At 56.7% G+C, this 21,073-nt stretch overlaps 3 protein-coding genes across 15 annotated transcripts in view; 1 reads left to right on the top strand and 2 right to left on the bottom strand.

Moving 5' to 3' along the window:
- The window catches only part of IFT172 (intraflagellar transport 172), a 38,268-nt gene extending 37,444 nt beyond the window's left edge, over positions 1-824 (bottom strand). For all 3 annotated transcript variants that reach the window (XM_042029380.1, XM_042029381.1, XM_042029382.1), the window contains exons 1-3: positions 714-824; positions 329-472; positions 122-234 (exon numbers count right to left, since the gene is read on the bottom strand). In XM_042029380.1, coding sequence (XP_041885314.1) covers positions 122-234; positions 329-472; positions 714-752 — 296 coding nt within the window. In that variant the 5' untranslated portion in view covers positions 753-824. The remainder of the gene's footprint in view (positions 1-121; positions 235-328; positions 473-713) is intronic.
- A 43-nt stretch (positions 825-867) lies between these two features.
- Positions 868-8,093, top strand: LOC121665345 (low density lipoprotein receptor adapter protein 1-like). Of its 6 annotated transcripts, XM_042029407.1 has the most exons (8): positions 868-1,032; positions 2,597-2,739; positions 3,268-3,380; positions 4,294-4,408; positions 4,790-4,862; positions 5,287-5,399; positions 6,312-6,364; positions 7,491-8,093. In XM_042029407.1, exons 1-8 carry the CDS (start codon positions 948-950, stop codon positions 7,774-7,776), a joined length of 981 nt encoding a protein of 326 aa, XP_041885341.1. In that variant the 5' UTR covers positions 868-947; the 3' UTR covers positions 7,777-8,093. The 6 variants fall into 6 exon arrangements, with proteins under 6 accessions (XP_041885341.1, XP_041885343.1, XP_041885346.1 ...); XM_042029409.1 differs by lacking the exons at positions 5,287-5,399; positions 6,312-6,364 and adding an exon at positions 7,292-7,329 and having other exon boundaries at positions 7,491-7,581; XM_042029412.1 differs by lacking the exon at positions 5,287-5,399 and having other exon boundaries at positions 7,491-7,576.
- Positions 8,094-9,759: 1,666 nt separating this feature from the next.
- On the bottom strand, positions 9,760-21,073 carry FNDC4 (fibronectin type III domain containing 4). 6 transcript variants are annotated; one of them, XM_042029414.1, is made up of 7 exons: positions 20,910-21,073; positions 15,012-15,127; positions 14,309-14,513; positions 13,373-13,462; positions 12,011-12,144; positions 11,153-11,294; positions 9,760-11,045 (listed from the first exon to the last, which is right to left on the bottom strand). In XM_042029414.1, the coding sequence occupies exons 1-6, from the start codon at positions 20,980-20,982 to the stop codon at positions 11,154-11,156; spliced, it is 759 nt and encodes a 252-aa protein (XP_041885348.1). In that variant the 5' UTR covers positions 20,983-21,073; the 3' UTR covers positions 9,760-11,045; position 11,153. The 6 variants fall into 6 exon arrangements, with proteins under 6 accessions (XP_041885348.1, XP_041885349.1, XP_041885350.1 ...); XM_042029415.1 differs by having other exon boundaries at positions 9,760-11,048; positions 11,153-11,291; XM_042029416.1 differs by lacking the exon at positions 11,153-11,294 and having other exon boundaries at positions 9,760-11,048.

Genomic DNA, 21,073 nt, shown 5'->3' with positions numbered 1-21,073 from the left:
ACCTGCGTGACTCCCTGCGGGTCAGGTGACGGGCGCTGCAGCGTGTGCCAGGGTGAGCATCAGGCTAAGGGAGCCCGTGGCAGGGCGGAATGGAGCGTACTGGACCCCACCGCAGACTCACCACTCCTCGCCAATCCTGTACACGTAGACAATGTTGTCCGTCTGCCCGATGGCCAGTTTGGTGGAGTCCGGGGAGAAGGCCATGCCTTTGACCACGTAGCTCTTCCTGCCGTACTGCAGAGAGGGTCGGTGTGACCGCGGGAAGGTCGGCTGCCCCAGTGCTGCCCGGCCCATGCCCCGGCCCCGGCCCCGGCCCGGCTCCACTCACCTTGGCGTCTGCCGGTTTGGTGGAGAACTTGTCACGTCGCTCGCCCTGCTCGTCGTAGAGCAGCACCACGCGGTCCGCGGTGCACACGGCAAACCGGGCACTGCTGGTGGACCAGGCCATGCAGGTCACCCGCGCCGTCCCGTCCTGTGGGCACGCACAGCTTAGCGGGTACACAACAGCCCCAGCGGGCACATGCAGCTCAGCGGGCACACACTCCTCAGCAGCTGGGCACACACAGCTCAGCAGTCACACGACAGCCTCAGCATCGCCGCTACGCCCCCCAGACCGGTCAGGGCCGCTCCCCCCAACCCGGCCTGGCCCGGTCCGGCCCGGCCCGCACCCCCGCGGCCTGATCCCCCCCAAGCCCGGCCCAGCCCGGCCCGACCTGCGGGGCCAGCAGGGTCCGCACGTGCCGTAGCTGCATCGCGCCCTACACCTGGGCCGGGACGGTCCCACGGGCCCGCTCCGCCGCCGCCACGGGGCCCGCCTCGCCCCGCCCCCGTTGCCGCGGCAACCCCGTCGCCTCCGCCGCGCTGACGCGAGTGCGTCGAGCCCGCGGGGACCGGCTCCCCCCCCGCCACACCAGCAGGGATCGGCTCGGCTCGATCCCGGTTCCGCTATGGAGGCGCTGCGTGCGGCGGGGCGCGCCGTGCTGCGGAGCCCGCGCCTCGCCCGGCACGGCCTGGGTCTCCGCCGGCGGCGCAGTGAGTGCGGACGGGGGCGGGGGTCGGGGCCGGGCATCGCTCCGGGCGGGGAGCCGTTAGCTCGGCGCAGTCGGGCTCGGAGTGCGGCCGCTGCCTGCTGCAGGGCAGTCCGAGGGGCCTGGAGGACTGAGGGGGGGGGAGCGGCCGTAGGGGTAGCCGAGCTAGAGGAGGCGAGGGGGTCGGGGGGCGGGCCGAGGGAGCCGGGGCACTGCCGGCCGCGCGGCACGGTAGCGCTGCAGCCGCTCGCCGGGCCCTCCCTGCCCCGCTCCCCGGGCTGTCGCCTCTTGCCCCACATGTGAATCGAGGCCGCCCGCGCCAGTGGGCTGACGGGGCCGGGCGGCTGCGCCAGGCGCTGGAACACGCTGGACTGCACCGGGCACCTCCCCGGCCTCCTCGGGCCGCCGCGCCTGGTCCTCTGCGAGTGTGCCAGGCCAGCCCGTGCTATCTGCGGCACGGCAGGATCCGAGACCGACCCAAGGACACAATTCCTGGAAGTGTTCAAGACTAGGCTGGACGGGGCTTGGGGCAACCTGGTCTAGTGGAAGGTGTCCCTGCCTGTGGAAGGGGAGTGGAACTGGATGAGCTTTAAGATCTTTTCCCACCCAAACCGCTCCATGATTCCATGACCCCGCAGGCACCCTGTGGCACAGGAGGGCCATGTCTGGCTGTTCTCAGTTGGCTGCCCAAGGCTATGCTGGAGCAGCAGCGCTTGCCCTGGCAGCCCTGGTATACGCGGACTGTCCTCAGAGCTTGGAGTGACACAGGGTTCTCCTGTCCGGGGTGGAGGTCACTGGTGCCTGCATGGCACCAGGCAGGCTCCCTGATAGTTGTCACTTGTGCAAGAGTACACTGTGCAAATAAAGGCTCCTGATTTCCCTGTGGGTTCAGATAATTCCAATTATGAGTTGGACCCTTCTGCAAGTGTGCCAGTAATGCTCAGGGAGCAAATCCCAGGGAAGAGGTGAAAATAACCCTGGAAAGTATTAGCTTAGCATGAACAGTACATACCTTGGCAATTCCCATCTCTTTAGCATCTCTGTGGTGCAGTTGCTTCCCAGTCACCCCAGCTTGGATCACAAGTGCTGACTAAGCTGCCCCTGCCCTGGCAGCCTGCTGCTGCAAGTGAGATGCCAAGGTGTTTGGCTCTGCTTACACTGGGACAATCTGGGGATTTTGATCTGAGTGTGGCAGTAAGTGCTGCTGTTCTTCGAGTGTGCCAGCAGCTCAGGTGGCTGAGACGAATGCACCACAGAGACTGAAACAGATGAGACCCAGGAATGCAAGGTTTTTGCAGATAGCAGTGAGGGCTGCAGCATCCTCAGCCCTGTGCAGATATGCAGGAGCTGTCTGTGCTGACAGAGCCTGGACTTCCAGGGCTAGAGGACTAAAGCTTCAAGGGTGAACTGCCCACTCCTTCTGTTCCTCTTAGTGTCACAGAGCCAGGAGAGTGTCCTGCTGGGGGCAAGGAGCAACACTGCTGCTGTGAGCCACGCGTGGGGTGGCTCTGCTGGAACTAGCTGTGGGGCTGCTGGCACATGGCTTGTAAGGGCTTTTGTCTTCGCAGAGCTTCCTGAGAGCTGGGGCGATATGCAGGAGCCGCTGCTTGAGGGGATGTGCTTCACCCTCAAGTATCTGGGCATGACGCTGGTAGAAAAACCAAAAGGAGAAGACATGGCTGCTGCCGCCATCCGCAGGATCGTGGCCACGGTGAGACCCAGTCCTGGGGCCCTGGTGTGCTGAGGTCAGAGCCCAGCCCCTGGACTCTGGGAGGTGTCTGTGTCCTAGCCCTAAGCTCCTAGTGAGGGACTGTGTCCTAGTGAGGGACTGTGCCCTTCCCAAGAGGAAGGTGGCATGCAGGAGGCTACTGGTGTCTGCCTGTGTGATGTGGGGAAGCTGCCTTCCTGCAGGACAGCCCCAACCACCCACTCCCACACCTGAACCTATCTGGGAGCAGAGCTGTGCCTGCTACAGCACAGAGAGGAGGGTGGAGTACTGCGGGAGGTGGGGTCTATCCCTTCCTGTGTGTGACAGTAGTGTGAACAGATTCGAAGAGTGTTCTGTGCAGGGCATGCCTGATTGCCAGACTCTGCTGTCCTATCCCTACAGCAGGAGTCTTTGCAGCAAGTATCCAAGTGAGTGATACTGTACAGAGTCTGCGGGGCTCCTTCCTGCAAGGGGGTGAAGTGAAGACCCTTGCCAGGTTTGCAGAAATTGCTGGTGTCTTTCTACTGCCAGGCACGGGTCGGAGCTCGCAAGTTTCAGAAGGTGATTCTGACGGTGTCTCCGAGGGGCATCTCGCTGCAGGATGCAGACACTAAAGAGATGGTGGAGAACATCTCCATCTACAGGTGGGCATGTCATGGGTGTGGGCTGGGTGTTCCCCAGCAGTCAGCTGAAGACTGATGGGAATTTGAGTAGCCAAGGAGGGCTGGGCCTTCTGTCAGCAGTACCTTCAAACTTAGGTCTTTCCTTGGCTCCCTGAGGCCTGTACCCTCCCTGTGCTGTGCCCCCAGCACTGTCTGAGGCTGAGTGTAGGCAGGGTCCTGGGTGGACTTGAGTTCATCAGCCCATCCATCATCTCCTTTTGCCCTGCTTGTCTCTTCTGGCATTCAGCAGGATTTTGAGGCTCGTGATTGGAAAGCCCCACAGTTAGAACAGGACTGCATGTCTGCCTCCACTGCCATGGGACCACCCTTCTGGCTGTAGGCTGCCAGAAACTGCAGCTTGCATGGGTGGGCTAAAGGCAGTTGCTGTGAGAGCTGATGTTGATTTCTTCTGCTGCCACTTGTCCTTTGGCTGGGTTGGGTGTCTGTGGGTGCTGGGTGTGAGGGCAGTAAGTCTGGTGGCTAGATGGGAAGCAGAGACATTTGCTGCAAAATGTAGGTCTCAGCGCCAGAGCTGATGTGCCAGGTCAGAACATCCCTCTGCCTGGCCTCCAGCTGTGTCCTTGGAGGCAATCACCTACCCTTCTGTGCTCCTCTTGTCCCAATGCTTGAGTTCACACACTGGGTTGAGCTGGCCATCAGAAAACTACAAGGTACACTGGGACAGCGCAGGAGGGAGTGCCTGTGGATGCAGTGATCTCTTACCTGCTGCAGGTGCCAGGCAGCCTCTGGCCCTTGCTGGGGGTTTGGGCTGTGTGGTCAGCTTGGGCAGGTGAAAGCCTCAGGTTGTCAGCAGTGCTTGCTGATGTGCTGGGAGTGCAGCAGAAGTCCAGTGCCAGGGTCCCGGATTGTCCTGACGGCTCCTTTCTGCCCACAGGATCTCCTACTGTACAACAGACAAGCTGCAGAACAAAGTCTTTGCTTATGTTGCCCAGAGCCAGGAGAGCGGGGCACTGGAGTGCCATGCCTTCCTCTCACCCAAGAAGAAGATTGTAAGCACTCGCCTTCTGCTCTTGGCTCCATGAGGTATGGGTGGGAGCAAGGGCCTGCTTTCTTTCCCTTCAGTGAGAGGGGCCATTACCTCTGCAAACCTCAGCTGGATTAGGAGCCAGCGAGTGGGTGTGCTCATGTGCTGCAAGAGGCAGGGAGTAAGCAAAGGGGGATTTCCTGTCCCAGCTCCTGAGGGTCTGTTCTTGGGGGTGGCTGGCCCCCAGGGGCAGACAGACACAGAACTGAGCTCTGGCCTTCCATCTGTGTGTTCTGCAGGGACAGGCAGCAAGGGATGCTGGGGGTCTCAGATTTCAAGGCACTGAGGTTATCCTGGATTGAGGGCCCAGATGGAAGCAGACATTCCCTCTCTTTCATGTACACAGGCCCAGGCTGTGACTCTGACTGTGGCCCAGGCCTTTCAGATGGCGCTGGATCTCTGGGAAGCAACACATGCAGGTAAGAGGAATTTCTCAGATGTGTCCTTCTGCATAGCCCTGGGATCAGTGTCTCTGGTGTGGGACCCTATCCTGGGCTGTGTGGAAGGGGAGATGGCTTGCTGCCTGGCTGGTGTTACACACCAGGCAGGGAGAGTGTTGTCCTTGTGGTTGTGTTCTCTGCCACTCCCCTGTCTCTGGCTGGGGTGGGTTGGGGTGGGAGGTGTGTACCTGCTCTCTGTGCTGAACTGCTGTGCATTGCTGAGCTGTAGCCCAGCTCAGGGCCTGGTGGTACCTGCCCTGAGCAGTGACCCCTCACCCTTCTTTGCACCCTTCCGCCAGCACGGCAGGGATTCCCTGTTCTTCACCCACAGTCCTGCCTGTACATTCCCAGCTGGGCTTTCTGCAGGTTGCAGGCACTAACTGCTGCTTTTGCCCTGTCCCAGGCTCTAGGCAGGATCAGCCCCTTCACCCTTCATGTGTCTTGGAGAGCAGTGAGCCCGGCAGACCCCGTGAGCCAGCCCCCCCAGGGAGCGCTCCCTTCAGACACCAGTTTGGGGTACAGTATGTGCAAGTCAGGTCCATGCCCAGGGCTGTCTGGAGTTAGGCCAGGGACAGAGTGACCCTTCTGCAGCTCCCTGCTCCTGCCCTCCCAGAACCCTGTTGATACCTGCACAGTCCCCATCGCACATGGCAGCCTGATGTGAGGAGGTGCACTATACTGTGTGGCTCACACAGCAGGTGCAGTTCCTTAGTGTCTGTACTCCTGGAGCTCTGCTGTCAGGCCCAGCACTGCTGCAGCCTCAGCCCTGCTCTGCTGGCTCTGTCACACAGGGTCCTAGGACCTGGGCTGCACACCTGGTTTCATGGCTGGGGTGAGAGCTGCCTCTGAAGGAGAGGACCCTTGGATCATCATCCTGCCAGCCTGGGCTAAGGCTCAGCCCAGCCCATCTGCACTGCACCTCCTGCATGGCCACAGCAATTGGAGCATTGTCATGCTGGTCTCACTGTATCCCTGCCTGGGAGCTTCTGGATGCTTGGTCCTTGGCCTCATGCTTCCAGTGTGAGTCCAGCCTGGCAGTGCTTGGGTTGTACCTGCGTGCAGCCTGCTCCCAGTAGTCTCTGTCTGCCCCTCCAGCTGCAGGGTGTCCACACCCACCACTGTCCCTGGGCAGAGGTGCACTGTGTCAGCAGCTCTGTCCACGCTCACAGCTTGTGTTTGGGGCTTCACTCCTGGAGGGGATGTGGGACAAGCTATGGCCTGTCTGTCCTTGTGTGCCCAAGCCTAGAGGGTTCTGGCAGCCCAGCACTCCAGTCTTTCCCCCACTGCCTGTGGGAAGCCTTTGTACTGTGCCTGGGGAGTGACTGTCTTGTGAAGGGGCCAGATGGGTTCTGAGCAGCCCAGCCTCACTCCTGGCAGAGGCCTGCCCATGCAGTGAGATGTCATGGTGGGTTTTTGTTTGCTTGCCAGGAGGAGGAGGAGGAGGAGGAGGAAGATGATAATGTCAGTGAAAACTTATCTGGGTAGGTGGTGAGCTGCTGTTTGTGTTCAAGGATCTCTCTGGTGAATCCTGTCTTGTTTCCTTCTCTGTGCCCCATGCAAGGGGAGCTTCTGGGGCAATGGGCATGGTGGGACCATGGAGGAGAGCTGCATGGAACCAAGGGGGAAGCTTCCTGCTCTTTCTCTGCCACTATCAGCTGAAAGCTCAAGTGAACAGAGGGTTGAGTGGTGGAGGGACAGACCATGCAGTCCAGCTTTTGCAGCAGAGATGTGGGGGACAGATGCTGACCCCCAGGATGCATCCAGAGATGTTTCTTACTCTGTTTCTGCCAGTCTTTGCTGAGGCCAGCCTGTCCAGACATGCCTCCCAAATGGGACTCAGGAGTTGTCCCTCTTCTCCCACTGATTTCCCTGGGGGCTGGACCAGAATGGAGGCCTGGTCATGCTGACTTCTGGATGGACTGGGGTTGTGGGCTGAGCTTGATGATGTGTGTCCTATGCTGAGGAGCTGATGGAACAGTCCAGCAGCAGAGGATTAACCTGCAGGTCTACAGAAGTGCTGGTGGTGGGCCTGAGAGGCCCATTCCATCACGGCTGTTCTCCATATATGTGGCAGCGGGCACCCAGCTGGGGTCTGGCAGGTCTGAGCTTGGGCTGAGCTGGTGTCGCCCGGGAACCAGTGCATGCACAGACTGGAGCTGTATGTGTAGCCCAATGAAGCACCACCCCTTTGGACATGGGGCTCCTGATGGGAAGGAGATATGGCTTTGCAATCTCGGGACAGGCTGGCCTGGGGAGGGAGTTTGGTAGAAATGGGGCTTAGGGCCTTCTGCACTCCTAGTGCCTGGTGCTGCAGCACCATTCCTGCCTCGTCAGGGTCATGAGCATGCCATGTCTCTCAGAAGGCCATGCTTGGGGTATGATGGATGCTGTGTTCTCTTCCAAAGCAGCATGGAGGAGCTGGGGAGGGGAGCCCACAGCCCAGCAGGTAAGTTCCTTCAGTGCTGCATTGGCTCATCCCCCCACATGTCCTCTGTAAGGCAAGGGGGGCTGATGCTCACCTGGGAACGTCTGCTTCCCCTCGCAGGCTGTGCTGGGCTCCCAGCCATATGCCTTATGGTCCATGTCTTCCTTTCTCTCACCTTTCAGAATTAACACCTCTTGTGCCGCAGTTGAGCTCTCCTACAGCACAGCTACTGTGCTACCGCCTGGGGCCGCCCCCGGACAGCTGGAAGGTGCTGGGAGGGGTTGGAAACTCCCCAAGCACTGGTCCCAGGACTGCTGGCCCCAAGACTCCCCTGGGCTAAGCCAAATCTCTGCAACAACGGACCAGCCACTCAGGATTCACCCTGTGCCTGCACCTGGGCCAGCCAGTGCCCACCCCTGCCCTGGCACTGCCCTCCTGGCACGGGGGCTGCTGGCACTGCTGCCATAGAGTGCACAGGCTGCAACACCTGCTCCTTGTCCTGTGCCACCTGCATGAACCTGCCTCAAGCTGCAGCTGCTCCCAGCTTGGGCTGGGAGACCCGTGCTCCTCACTCTGCTCACTCCTGGGCCACGCAGGACCACCCCGTGTGCTCTGAGCCTGCCTGATGCAGGCAGTGTACACCCTCAGGGAGCAATAGCTCTTGGTGTGATGAAGGCCTTGCCCCTGCAGTTCAGCCCCATACCCTCTCTCGAGTAAAACAACCTGGTTTTTAAAGGAAAGCTCTGCCTTTATAGAGAAATAAACTGAGTTTTTTACTGTTGTCATTTGGGTTTGAGTGCTGGATGGGCACCATGCATAAGCATGCAGGGTGCTGTGTCTGGTGCATCTCCTGTGGTGAGGGTTGCTGTGCCCCAAGCTCATGGAGCCTGGAACTCCCACATTTTCCTTGACTGCAAGCCCTGAGGGAGCCGTTCCTCCTGTGCTGAGGGCTGCCAGGGCTCAGGGTGCCTTTGTGACTTGGGAGGAGCAGGTTTAGGCTTTGCTGTGCTGTGCTGGTGTCTTGAGCACCTGTGAATGTCACCTGTACTGACAGGAGCTGACACTGACCATGCTGAGGCCAGGGCAGACACAAGCACTTGTGTGCCAGCTGCTCTGAAGTGTCTGTACCCTGCTGCACCCCAGCTGTGCTCTACAGAGGCAAGCCAGGCACTTGGTTTCTTTCCCCAGATGGGGCAGGGGAGGCTGCAGCCACCAGGACGTCTGGTTTCTCTGGCAGCTGACAGCTTGCAGCTGTGTTCGAGGCCCTCACTACTGGGTTCCTGTCCCATCTCTGCACAGCTGCCCTTCTCAGGCTGGTGGCACTGACAGCCTAGCTGAGCACCAATCGCTGGCTGCAGCTGGGGTGGCAGGGCCAGTCCCCCAGTGAGTGCCACAAGCACTGGGGATGCCTGGAGTGCCATGGATCAGTCAGGAGCTGTGCATGGTTTTTTTCACTTGTGGTTTTGCGTATTGAATGTAGTTTCGCATATTGAATGTGGTTTCATGCCTTTTCTCCCTCAGCTGGCAGTACAGAGCAACATGTAACTGTTGTTAGGCTAAGCAGGTCACTGTCAGGCTCTCAGCTTCCAGCACTCATCTCTGCAGTTCCCTGCCCTCCTGCACCGCCATAGCCTGAGAAGAAGTGGTGGATTGGGGTTTGGTTTGGTTTTTTGCAGAGGGAGACGGTTTTTTCCTCAACAACACCCCCTGATTTTACATTTAATGTCAGACTTTTGTGTTGTTTGTTTTATTTGGTCACAACCTCTGCGTTTTGACTTTTTTTCATGCCTTCCCTAGTTCCTCACCTCTGCTACACATTTGATTCTTTGTGTGTGCCTCTGGCCTGACTAAAAATCTCATAACAGCAGGCGTGTCTGCTGTGACCTTCCAAGACAGAACTTCTAAACCTTTTCCAGGGCACTAGAACATCCTTAAAACTCCTATACTTCCCTGACAGCCCTAGTTTTTTTCTGATGTACCTCCTTGAAAAAAAAAAAAAGCTAGCAGGCAAAGCAAGGTGTTTGTGTCTCTGGAGCTGTGGCCATGCTCCCTGCAGCCCAGGTTACAGCCCAGCAGCAGTTGCATCCCACCGCCACGGTGCTTTTGCTCCTCAGATACCCCTCTCCTCAATTGAGCAGAGAGCAGCACAGGTCATTCCATCCTGCAGCCTGTCAGGGTCAGACCTTGTTCCTCTTCTTGGTCCTGCTGCTGGGACACCTCTGCTCTCTGCAGAGATGTCACCCTCAGTGGGAAAGCCTGCAGCTGGTCCAGCAGCACCACATGGCCCAGCTCGCAGCAGCAGCTCTCCCTAAGGGCCAGAGGGGTGTGAGGTGACCATGGAGGACCTCCAGCTCTTGCACAACATGCAGGAACAGATCTCCTACAGGCCAGGACACATGCATTCAAGAACTCGTACATGTATGCATGCATGGACACACACAGACCTGCAGCTCTGATGCTGCCTTTGAGCCAGGATACTTTTATTGAAAAGACCCTGCCACAGGAGTTGCTTATCCTGTCCGTTCCCCGCCTAGTCCTGCAGCAGGAGCTGAGCAGCACCTGGAAGGAAAAGTCCTGAAAGTGCTTTTACTGGGAGATTTATTCCTGGAAGACGCTGGATCCTGTGATGCTTGAGTCCAGGGCTGCAGAGCCTGTATGTGGCAGGCTGCAGAGCAGAGCATGGAGGGAGAGCAGCAGCCAGGGCAGCAGGGAGCCTCCTTGTTTCACCCTATTCCCTCCAAGTGAGATCTTGCACACCTCACCACATTGTCTCCTTCAGGCAGCACAGGCACTGTGCTGCTCAAAAAGTGCTTGGCAGCTGCCCTCAACAAGCCTGAATGTGCCAGCACTGAGCCCTACTGGGGACACAGCAGAGCTACAGCCATGCCCTGACACTGCCCACTCCCCCAGCCCTGTGGGGCTCCCACCAGCACTCCCTGCCCCGGCTGCAGGCTCTGCGGGCTGGCCAGGCACTGTGACAGCACTAGCTCCTCATTGTCCCTTGTGTCTTTGTCCTCTGCAGTAGACAGAGAATTTGAAGCCCCTGCACAGCCATGACAGGGTGCAGTGGAGCCCTGTTCTTCAGCAGCAATCTGCTCATCCCCTGTACTGGCTGGGCCCAGCCCCACAGACAAACCCTCCTACCACCTGGGCACAGCTCTCCTGGCAGTGCTGGGGTAATGCCTGCACTGCCCTGTTCCCTCAGCCCCAGGGCCCTGAGGGGAGCAGCTCCTGCTCTCTGCAAGCAACCCCCAAGGCCAAACAGGCAGCTGAGAGCAAGGTCTGCCCCCTGATGCTGGGCAGGGGTCCAGTGCCACAGCTGCACCCAGGGCTTTGGACAAGCCCGCGCACAGGGACGTGGCCTCCCCTCAGGCCAGTGCACCAGCCTCTTGGCTCCCCTTGGCTCCCCCCGACCCTAGCCGGTGGTGTGGGCCCCCACCTGTCCTCAACTTCATGCTCCGCACTGGGAGGGGAGGGGGGGCCAGGTATGTGGGATGGGCAGGGCCACACTCTGCATGCATGGCTTGGGAGCTGGCTCCATGCACATCCCCAGACAGGTACCCTCAGGAAAGCGGGAGTTCTGATACGTGGATCGTCGCATGCTGAATTCCAGGCTGGGCGCCTGGTGCTGGCCTCTTCTTCCAAGGCCTGCTTTGGCTCTGGCAGGACACCCAAGATCCCAGACGGCAGAACTGGTGCTGCACTTACACCTCGATGATATTGACCGAGGGAGATTTCTTCTATGAGAGAAAAATCTGCTTTAAGACCCTGCTTTGCTGCACCACTGGGATCAGACCCCATGTCAGAGCCCCTCAGGCTGTGGCAGGCATTAAGACCAGCAGACCTCAGCAGAGCAGGGTCAGTTTGGAGTAGGGATCCAAGAGGAGGGATCTCTTTGGCAAGGAGTAATCAGCAAGCTGAAAAATCTGGAGGAGGGGAACTGGGGCCTTGAAGTCCAAACAGGAAGTTTCTGCTCCTGACATCTGCTGGAAACCAAGATGTGGTATCAGTGGAGCAGTCAGGCAACACAGTGAGGGGAGTTCCCACCCTTGACAGAGGCGGCAGATGAGACACAAGCAAAAACCTAACATACGGTCCCATTAGAGCATCAGGGCTATAAATCACTGTCTTTGGCAGGTAACAAAGGGAGAAATGTCAGGTGCTGAGGGAACAGCCAGATGAAGGTACTGCTCCCTCCCCATCCACAGCCTGGCATAGCACTCCCATCAGGGTGAGGAAGGGGCTCTGGAATGACTTGTGTGGTGATGACCTGGAGCCAGCTGAAGTGAAGGCAGAAAGGGAGCAGTGACAGACTAGTGCAGGAACCATGAGAACAGCTGCCTAGCATGTCCACTCCTGCCTGAACAGGCAGGAGCCAGACCTGTCCATCAGTGCAGGAGAGGTGCAGCCTTGGAGGGGCATGATGAAGGGTCTGTTACAGTCAGAGATCAGGCACCACCCTGCAATGCAAGAGCTCTCCCAGCTGTTATATCCTATCATCTCTTCCAATATTTCTCCTGCAATCACCCATGGGGCACACACACTGCCCCGGAGACCAGGGCTGCACCCTAAAAGCCCTCAGTCTCTGGGGTGAGAGCACAAGCTGGGGTGTTTCCATTTCTGGAGAGAGTCAGAATCTGTCCAGGCTGCAAGCCCCAGCAGATGCCACATGCCATCCCCCCTGCCAGCCCTCCCCACTCACCTTGCTCCGCAGCAGCCCTCCGCTTGGTCGCTCTGGCGTGCTATGTTCTGAGGACGGCTTTGTCTTCTCCTTGTTGTTGTTGGAGTCATTATCCTTGATGATATCATATTGTCTGCAGAACAGGGCGATCACCGCTGCCGAAAGATAGACTGGATGAAGGACTCCCTCACAGTGGCTGCCTCTGTCTCCCCTCCCGACGGCATCCCAGCTGCAGAGCAGTTGCATCCAGGGCTCCTTGGGGTGCTGCACACCCACACCCCCACTTGCATCAGCTTACACCACCTCGGGTACCTCTGCATATGTGGCCAGGCCAGTTTCCTTGGACAGACAGACATGGATGTGGCTAAGGCCATTGGGCCACACGTGAGGTGCTCAGCACTCACCAAAGGCAGATGCTGAGGCACTCAAAGAGGGACAGTGAGGTCAGTGGGCAGCTGCATGGGTTTTGGAGTGCCTCCAGCAAGGCATTAAAGTTACTGAGCTTGTGACCCTCAAAAAAGCCAGCCTTTGTCCTTGTCTGTGCAAACTGGCTCTGGGGTCAGTCACTCTGTCATGGTTTAACAGGACGCATCTCATGCAGCATGTCCCACACCTGGGAACCCTGGACACAGGAGTCTGGAGCTATGCCCCCAGGTGTGACCATGCTGGACTCACTCAACCCCCAGTGTGTGTGTGATAACACACAGACACACACGGACTGGGCCTGACTCCTTCCAGTTGGCATCCTGACACATCAACCCATGCCAGATGTAAACTACCAGGAGTCATCTTGTATATTCTTCCAGCGCACTAGAAAAGTGTCAAGGCCAGGGCAAGGAGAAGTTTCTGCAAGATGCCACTACAAAATCCACATTTACTGGGAAGGGAGCAGGGGATCAATGACTTCCCATTCACAGCAGCTGCATGTGACCAGTCAGGAGCTGACTTACCTTCTAGGCTCCCATGCTCCCAGGGCAACCTGCTGCCTGCTGGAGCACTGGCCTTAATCATGCTGTACAGGAGCAAATCACCCACTTTACAGCTTTAGCAGACTGAGGTACAGCCTCTACCAGATAGTGTTATCAGTCATGACATCTAAGGCCCAAGCAACACAATCCTCACTGTCAGCTGGGATGCTCTCACCCTCTAATTCCAGGTCCCATTCTGTCTCCTGCTCTTCCACATACTCCAGGCCATTACTGCTGAGCAGTGGCTGTGGTTGCTCCTTTTACCCCACTGGCTCCAACTCCTAGAGAGACTCAATAGACTTACTAGAAAGGGTGCCAGACCCTCACCAATGTGCCTCTGCACTCCCTTGAGCCACATCCTCTTTCTGAACCACGGATTGTACCTTTGCCCCAGAACACTGCTTGTGGCACTCACCCGCCCACATGAGCAGCACAGCCACAATGATAATAATCTCGCCTGTCTGCAGCTGCCGGTCTTTGTCCAGCCCTTCCATGGTGATGTCACCTGCAGAGAAGAGACCCCCCCAAGCAGGGTTGGCAGCACATATTCTCCCACTACAGCAACACTGGAGGATTTGAGGAACTCCAAAGGAGAGAAGCCCACCTCCCCCAAACAAGGAAGGGTATGGGATGACATTCTGTCTGGGGAGAGGACCCCCAGACATTCTGTAGCTTTCCCGTGACAGATAAACCATCCTTGCTACAAAGATAGTCAGGGATTCCAACAGCTTGTTTGGGTTCATGTAGGGAATCAGTAAGGTCTCTTTCTACCCAGTGACCAGGGCAGGTCAGGTCAGTTGAACACAGAACTTCTGAGGAAAGTCAGCCATCTGCTTGCCCTGCCATACTCAAGATCCCTCTCATGGTTAGTGCTGGAGACAGACTCCCATGCCCTCTATGGGCACCATCTCTCTGGGACTCCTGGATTATCTCTCATGGACCAGCACGTAGGCAACCCCAAGACAACACAGGTATGAGTAGTAAGGGAGACCATGGAACTCAGTCATTTGTCCTTTGGTAGCCTGCAGACTGGAAGATCTGAAAGTCTATTCAGTTCTGGCTTCCTACAGGCAGCAGTTGGGCAGGCCTCAGCAGCTCTCCTGGCCAGTCTGCCTAGCTGAATGGGTTCTAAGACCTGGGTTAGGAAGGCTGCAAACCACGGCTTGGGGACATTATTGTGGACACATAGTGGACACAACAGCAGCCTGTACAACCCTGTGTGTCCCCAGCAGCCTGCTGCTCAGGGCAGCACCTTCCTCACTGGTTGCTGAATCCCTGCTCATCTGCTGTACAGGCCTCCAGGTATGGCCCCACCAGCAGCACCTGGGCGAGCTGGAAGGAGGTGCCTCACCTTGGTTGGAGCTGTTGGAAGGCAGGCGATCATTCTCCTTCAGGGTGCGGAAGTGGACACGCTTGCTAGCCTGGCTCTCCCCGTACAGGCCAATGCTCTGCACCTGGATGATGTAGTCAGCATCCTCTGCCAGGTCCCACAGCACACAGGCACGGTTGGTGGTGTTCACCTCCCGGATGAAGCGCTGCATCTGCCCATCCTGCCTCTGCCAGAGGGAAAAGCTGTCACCCCCAGGAGGCTGCTTCCAGCTGCACCAGGCACAAGCCCCCAGCTGCAGGGCTATGCCCTCACTCCTCCCTTCCCAGGCAACCATCCACCCCAGGGTGGGCCAGACTGGCCAGCACTGCCTATTCAGCATCCCTGTGTGGCCTGAGAGCCAGGCACCTCCCTGGAGAAGCCACCATCACCCAGGGCTGCATAGACAGAGCAAGGCAAGCAAAGAAGGGTTATGTCATGGCTGAAGCACCATCCTTACCTAGAGAAATCCCAGGGAAGCCATTGGAGGGACTACCCCCCCAATGCAGCCCACAGTCTTCTGCCTCCCACCAGGATGGATGGCTCAGATGGGGCACCCTGGCAAGGGCTGCTCAGCAGCAGAGATGTCCTCGGGCAGGTGCCAGAGGAGCCCCGGACTGTGGCAAAAGGACACAGGAGCATGCTGGTAATCAGTGTCCCCAGCCCCCTGGGGACAGATCCTGGATACCTGCTGAAGAATGGCATAGCCGATGACCACGTCTCCTTCTGGCACATCCCAGGACACTGTGGCAGAGTTTGCCTTCAGCTGCGTCACAGTCACATTGACAGGGGACGGTGGCCTGTCTGGGTGACCCAGGCATGGACCAAGGCGAGGCACAGGAAAGAGGCAAAAGAAGATGTCTCAGAACAGGCACTCAGCCCTGCACATCACCATGGGGCCTCTCCAACACCTGCCAATAGCACCATATTGGCTAGGGCTACAGGGAGTGCCTTCCTTGGTAAACCTGTCCCCAGGAGATGAGTGGCACAGCAGATGGACAAGCATGAGACCTGCCAGCAGCAGCACACACATAGCACGGTGCTTCCTGGGCTGGCAGGCAGCTGCCCACTGTGTGCATGAGGAGTACGCAGGCACAGAGCTCTGGGGTTGCCCCATGGATGGGCACACCACAAATGCATAGCACACCACCCAGAACTGCCTAGGAAGCAGCCCAGATACAGCAATGATATATTGATTGTGACACAGAAATGGGGCACCTTGGAATAAACACACTCTACGACTCAATCTGGCCATCTCCTCTGCCTGGCATTACTCCTTGCTCCAGGGCATGGAGGAAAGGCCAATGCTGAAGGCAGAGCTGGCTGTCCCAGTGATGCCTAGAAAACAGAATAGATCTTCCCAACAACGTTAGAATGAATATAAAAGTAAACCTTTACTTGAAAGCTTTCAGGTACACAATATGGCAAAAATCATATTTGGTATAGTAATGTTACAATTTTTATAAGGTAAGTCGATTAGTATACTTATCATATACGGTCCAATTAAAAGGTTAGTTGGTTAGGTAATAATTCCTGGGGTCCTGCCCCACTGGAAGCAGTCCAGAAGTTTCTTTTGCCCCAGTTTTGTTATGCCTGCTCCAGATTCTGGTTGGAAAACAGAATGTCCTTGTACCTGGTTCTCTTCTTGGACTAAGACTAAATAATATTTTTAGGAATGTGTTTATAAGGTTATTTTATTGTTCCTAAATGTAGGGAAGAAAGATAGGAAAAGTACTAAAAGCTACAACCATGCATTAACAATCTACAAAGCCCCAAATATATGAAAAATATAAAAAGCTAAAAATCTTAGGCATCACCAGCAGTGCAGTGCTGTTGGCTGCAAAGCTGGCAGCAATGCTTGGCCATTGCTGTTCTATGGAAAGTGGACCTGACTGACCCATGGTCTGCACCATTGCCACTTTGAGATTTCACAGCATTAAGAGCACAGCAGGATCCCACACAGTCCTGCACACAAAGCCAAATTTTGTCTGGAAGTTAGACACAGGAGCACATGAAAGACATTGAGGCTGCTGTTTGTGTGTTCTCACTCCCCACATATAAGTCAGTGCCCTTCTACAAGCTGCCTGTGTAGCACACAGTCAGTCCTGTGATTTGTACAGAAAAAGAGTTCCAGGGGGCACCTGAGAACAAGAGAAAGGACAACCATGACACCACCAACAACCCCAGATAGAGTGACAAGGAAAGGTGATTTTTGCAGACCAGCTGTTTAAGTGCATTCATTCAGATCTGAATATACCCAGCTTCAGCTCAAACCAGAGGAAGGCTGTGGTTCCCACTCTGAGAAATTCAGGGTTGTGGTCTGCCAAGGGCAATTAAAAGAGAGGAGAGCCCAGAAAACATGTTCTAAGAGAGACCCTGGGACTGAGTGTGTCTCCAGAAGTTTGACACACCACCAGGAGAGAGGGTCACCAGAGACAAGGACACCACAGGATTCTGTTTTTCTCCTTCATAACAGGTTGAGTCAGGAAAACTGGAAAGGATTCAAAGATACACTCAAACATCCTTTATCCCACAGAGAGTGTGTCTCTCTAGAGTTTTGCCTGTGGGAATCTGGTTCATAACTAACCTATGAGAGGGAGGGAGTCTCTAAGCCTTGTCTGCATGCACACCGTGCTCGCCTACAAGCCAACAGCAAAACAGGCTGAACAAAGCCACAGACTCAGCCCTGTCCACCGCTCGGGGTGTAGGTACTCTGTTGGCAGAGGAGCTGAGCTTCCTGCAGATGAAATTATAGAATCATTGTGGTTGGAAAAGACCTCCAAGATCATCAACTCCAGCCTTTGACCAAATAACCCCATGCCCACTAAACCACATTACAAAGTGTCATGTCCAGTCATTTCTTGAACACTTCCATGGATGCTGAATCCATCACTGTCCTGGGCAGCCTGTCCAATGCTTAACCACTCTTTCAGTGAAGAAATTTTACCTAATACCCAACCTGAACCTCCACCGGCACAACTTGAGGTCATTTCCCCTTGTTCTGTCACCTGTTCCCTGGAAGAAGAGCCCAGCCCCCACCAGGCTCCACCATCCTGTCAAGGAGTTGTAGAGAGTGAGAAGGTCCCCCCTGAACCTCCTTTTATCCAGTCTGAGTTCCCCCAGCTCCCTCAGCCACCCATCAGACTTGTGCTCCAGTCGCTTCCCCAGCTCTGTTCTCTTCCCTGGACACACTCCAGCCCCTCTCAATGTCTTTCTTGTTGTGAGCAGCCCAAAACTGACACCGGGATTCAAGGTGCCTCAGCAGTGTCCAACAGAAGGGGGAAATCACTGCCCCAGTCCTGCTGCCGCACTATTGCTGACACAAGCCAGGATGCTCTTAGCCTTCTGGGCCGGATCACGTTTAGCTGCCGTCAGCCAGCACCCCCAGGTCCTTTTCCACTGGGCCATTTTCCAGCCTAGTCTGGTTTTCCATCCCAGCCACGGCTGGTGTCAGGTCAGCTGCTCAGCTAATACCGTGTCAGCCAGCAAACAACTGCTCCCTTGCACTGTCCCAGACACAGGCATTTCAAAGTGTGGGTGTATGGGGGGCTGCATGTTTCTGCTTGTCTTCAAGCGTAAGAACAGTTGACCTAGGTTACCACTAGTTAGGTAGCTAGCTAGGTGTGTGCTAGCAAACATAATGGGGTCAGAACAGCCCAAGAATCCAGTGGGGGAGATTGGTCCAAGGACTAATTTGGTCTGCACCAGCCAATATGTGCCCAAGCCACTCTTGGGCATGGCTTGGGAGCTAGGACAAGCCAGAAAACCATTCCTCACAGGTAGCACTGATGTGCCTCCTTCTTTGGAACTCATGAGTTTGATACCATGGATATGACCAGACTCTGCCAGCTGGCCTCGGGACAAGAACAGGACATGGTGCTTCCAGGATACATCCACCGTAATGAATTAGGTGTTTTTTTTACATCTAACAGAATTTTAAAAGTCCTGAATATGCGCAATGGGGACAGTTTGACTACCAACCTTTAAGTGTATGTGAGGAAATTAAAGACAGGGTCTGACATCTCTGCGACACAGAAGTTTGTGGATGGAGTTTGTAGCAGCTGTCCAGCTCTGATCGAGAATTTTCTAGGCTTCTGCAAGGAGCCCAGCCTGTCCCAGCTGAGGTTTTCAGGCTGGGGATGCTGAGACACTGCCCTGGGACTGAGTCACCTGATGATTTGAGAACAAAGGCACTGCACCAATTCACAAGCCATGCTGCTGAGTCCACACAGGGCTGGCAAGTGTTCCAGCTGTATTTAGTCAGAGCTTGCACAGGCCTTGTGCAGGGACTGTCCCTCACTGGCAGTAGAAGGGTGAGAGGACATGGGGGCATAATGGAGCCACAATGCACTTGGCTTGTCAGTGCCCCAGAACTCACTCATCGTAAGCACACTTGGTGCAGACTCCAGGCCAGCAGCCCTGAGCCTATGTGACAGGAGACCTGGTGTCCAGGCTACAGTTCTGCATTAGAAAAACCAGTGTTCCTTGATCAGTTTGATGCTGAATGAACTACAGAAAATACATTTCTGAGCACACGGGATTTGCACACCCATCAGGAAGAGACAAGACAAGAAGCCTCAGAAATCAAAACTTGCGAAGTTCACCCTAGATACACAGAGCAATGTTTAATGGCAATCACCTCTGCTCTGAAGACAGGCTGGGAGAGCTGAGGTTGTTCAGCCTGGAGAGAATGCTCTGGTAAGATACTGGAGCCCTTTCCAGTGCCTAAAGGGGCTCCAAGAGAGCTGGAGAGGGACTTTGGACAAAGTGACAGGACAAGGAGCGGATGGCTTCCCACTGCCAGAGGCCAGGGTTAGATGGGATATTGAAAAGAAATTGTTCCCTGTGAGGGTGGTGAGGCCCTGGCACAGGTTGTCCAGAGAAACTATGGCTGCCCCATCCCTGGAAGTGCTCAAGGCCAGGTTGGACAGGGCTTGGAGCAAACAAGTCTAGTGGAAGGTGTCATTGCCCATACCAGGGGGGTGGAATGAGATGGACTTTAAGGTCCCTTCCAATCCACACCATTCCAGGATTCTATGAAATTCAGATGAGACCTCAAAGTTGTTACAAGACCTCAAAAGGACAAAGCTTTGTGTATAATCCCCACATTGCATCTAATACTGTCCAGCCTGCTCTGCAGCTGAGATCAGGGCAGCTTCGTGCCAGAGCTGTTGCCATAAAGGTCTGTGAACGCAAGGGCTCCAAAAAGCATGCTCTCTGAAGCCAACACATTCTGGCTGTAAAGTCAAGATGCTGCTGGGCTCTCTGGGAAAAGTGTGCCACTGTTTAGCTCAATGTATTAACTGCTAATGATTCTACATCATTTATAAATGATCCAGCTTCACTTTTTATTAAAGCCATATTACCAAAGGGGTACCCCCACAGAAAGCACAGTCATTTACTTAAGGCCTGGCACAGGTTTTGTCCCGTCTGTACAGCAGTGTGCTCCTTTGGGCCTGATTAAGGGGTGGGAAGAGCTGGGCTGTGTACAGGAGCCAGCAGCACTGCAGCCTGTGGTTGGACACTGGGAGGTATGGCCAGTGGGCAGTTGAAGGAATGGCCAGAGGGCAGTGGGAGGGATGGCCAGTGAGCAGCAGCAGGGATAGGCAGTGGACAGTGGGAGGGATGGCCGGTGGGCGGCTGGACATGGGATCAGATATGCCATGCATCCCGGCTCCATGGGTCAGCAAAGGGAAACAGACAGATACCCTTCACGAGGGATGCTGGCAGATTTGGTGCTGCAGAGGGACAGGGCACGGCTCCACCGGTGCCATCCCCATTCTGCTGTGATCCGGAGAGTGGACCACCCCTGCCCCCTGGCCCATGCCCTTGGGGCTGCTGCTCAAGGGCACCCAGATGTTTGCCCAACTTACTGCTGCAGCAGGGAGTAAGCACCAGACTGCACATCTAAAAATAAGGGGCCCCTTTTTAACACCCCAACTGCATCTCTTCATGAATCCGTCACTACGTGTTTTGCAACACGGCAGAATGTAGCAGAACACGTCTGGTACTCGCAATTCGATTTAGTATCTCAGTAACCTGTCGCGGGGCAAACAGCAGGAAGCGGCTGCTGACAGCGGGCCATCCCGGCGAGTGAAAGGACACAAGGACAGCGGCGCCTCGGGTGCACTGAGCTCGATGTCCCAGCGAACACCGGCCGGAAGGGACAGGATCCCCGTCATCCGGCCGGCCCCAGCCCGCCGCAGCCCTGAGTGTCCCTGCCCGGGGCAGGGGCTCCCTCGGGGTAGGACGGTTCACGGGGGCCGCGCTCCGCGGGGCGCAGAACACCCACTGCTACCCGCACCCCGCCCGTGGCGGGAGCCCTTGGGAGCCCCCGGGAAGGGCAGCGCGGTAGCAGCCGTCCCCCCGGGGAGGGGACGCGACACCGTCGAAGGCACAGGGGGCTCGGAGGCCGCGGCGCCCCGGGGGTGCCCGAGGAGTCCTCGGGGATCGCGGCAAAGGCCACGCCGGGGATGCGGTGAGGCCGGCGCGGGTATCTGGCGAGGACCGCAGCCCACAGCAGGGGCGGGCGCCAGCCCCGCGGCGGCGCGCAGCCCCGGTGCCCTCCCGGCCCGGACGCACTTACTGGCTCGCACGAAACACAGGTCGCAGCCGAAGAGCACCAGGACGGGGCTGATCATCGCCGAGACGCGGGCCATGGCTGCGGGGGCTACGGCCCGGCCGGGCGGCGGCCCTGACACCGGCCCGGCTCCCTGCGCCGCGGGACGGAGCGGGGCCGAGCCCCGGCCG

The sequence above is a fragment of the Corvus kubaryi genome, unplaced genomic scaffold, assembly GCF_017639235.1.
Source record: "Corvus kubaryi isolate FWS band 111438036 unplaced genomic scaffold, C.kubaryi_AGA036_p1.0 37323, whole genome shotgun sequence".
NCBI classification, from domain to species: domain Eukaryota; kingdom Metazoa; phylum Chordata; class Aves; order Passeriformes; family Corvidae; genus Corvus; species Corvus kubaryi.
This window is presented reverse-complemented; position numbering and strand designations above follow the sequence as displayed.

Excerpts from the sequence above, each read along its gene's own strand:
- LOC121665345 (XM_042029407.1), top strand. The coding sequence starts at position 948 with ATGGAGGCGCTGCGTGCGGCGGGGCGCGCCGTGCTGCGGAGCCCGCGC. Across the intron at positions 3,381-4,293 it reads GAGAACATCTCCATCTACAG|GATCTCCTACTGTACAACAG; the intron begins GTGGGCATGTCA and ends TTCTGCCCACAG. Across the intron at positions 5,400-6,311 it reads CCTTCAGACACCAGTTTGGG|GAGGAGGAGGAGGAGGAGGA; the intron begins GTACAGTATGTG and ends TTTGCTTGCCAG.
- FNDC4 (XM_042029414.1), bottom strand. The coding sequence starts at position 20,982 with ATGGCCCGCGTCTCGGCGATGATCAGCCCCGTCCTGGTGCTCTTCGGC. Across the intron at positions 14,514-15,011 it reads GCTATGCCATTCTTCAGCAG|AGGCAGGATGGGCAGATGCA; the intron begins GTATCCAGGATC and ends TCCCTCTGGCAG. Across the intron at positions 13,463-14,308 it reads TTCCAACAGCTCCAACCAAG|GTGACATCACCATGGAAGGG; the intron begins GTGAGGCACCTC and ends TCTTCTCTGCAG.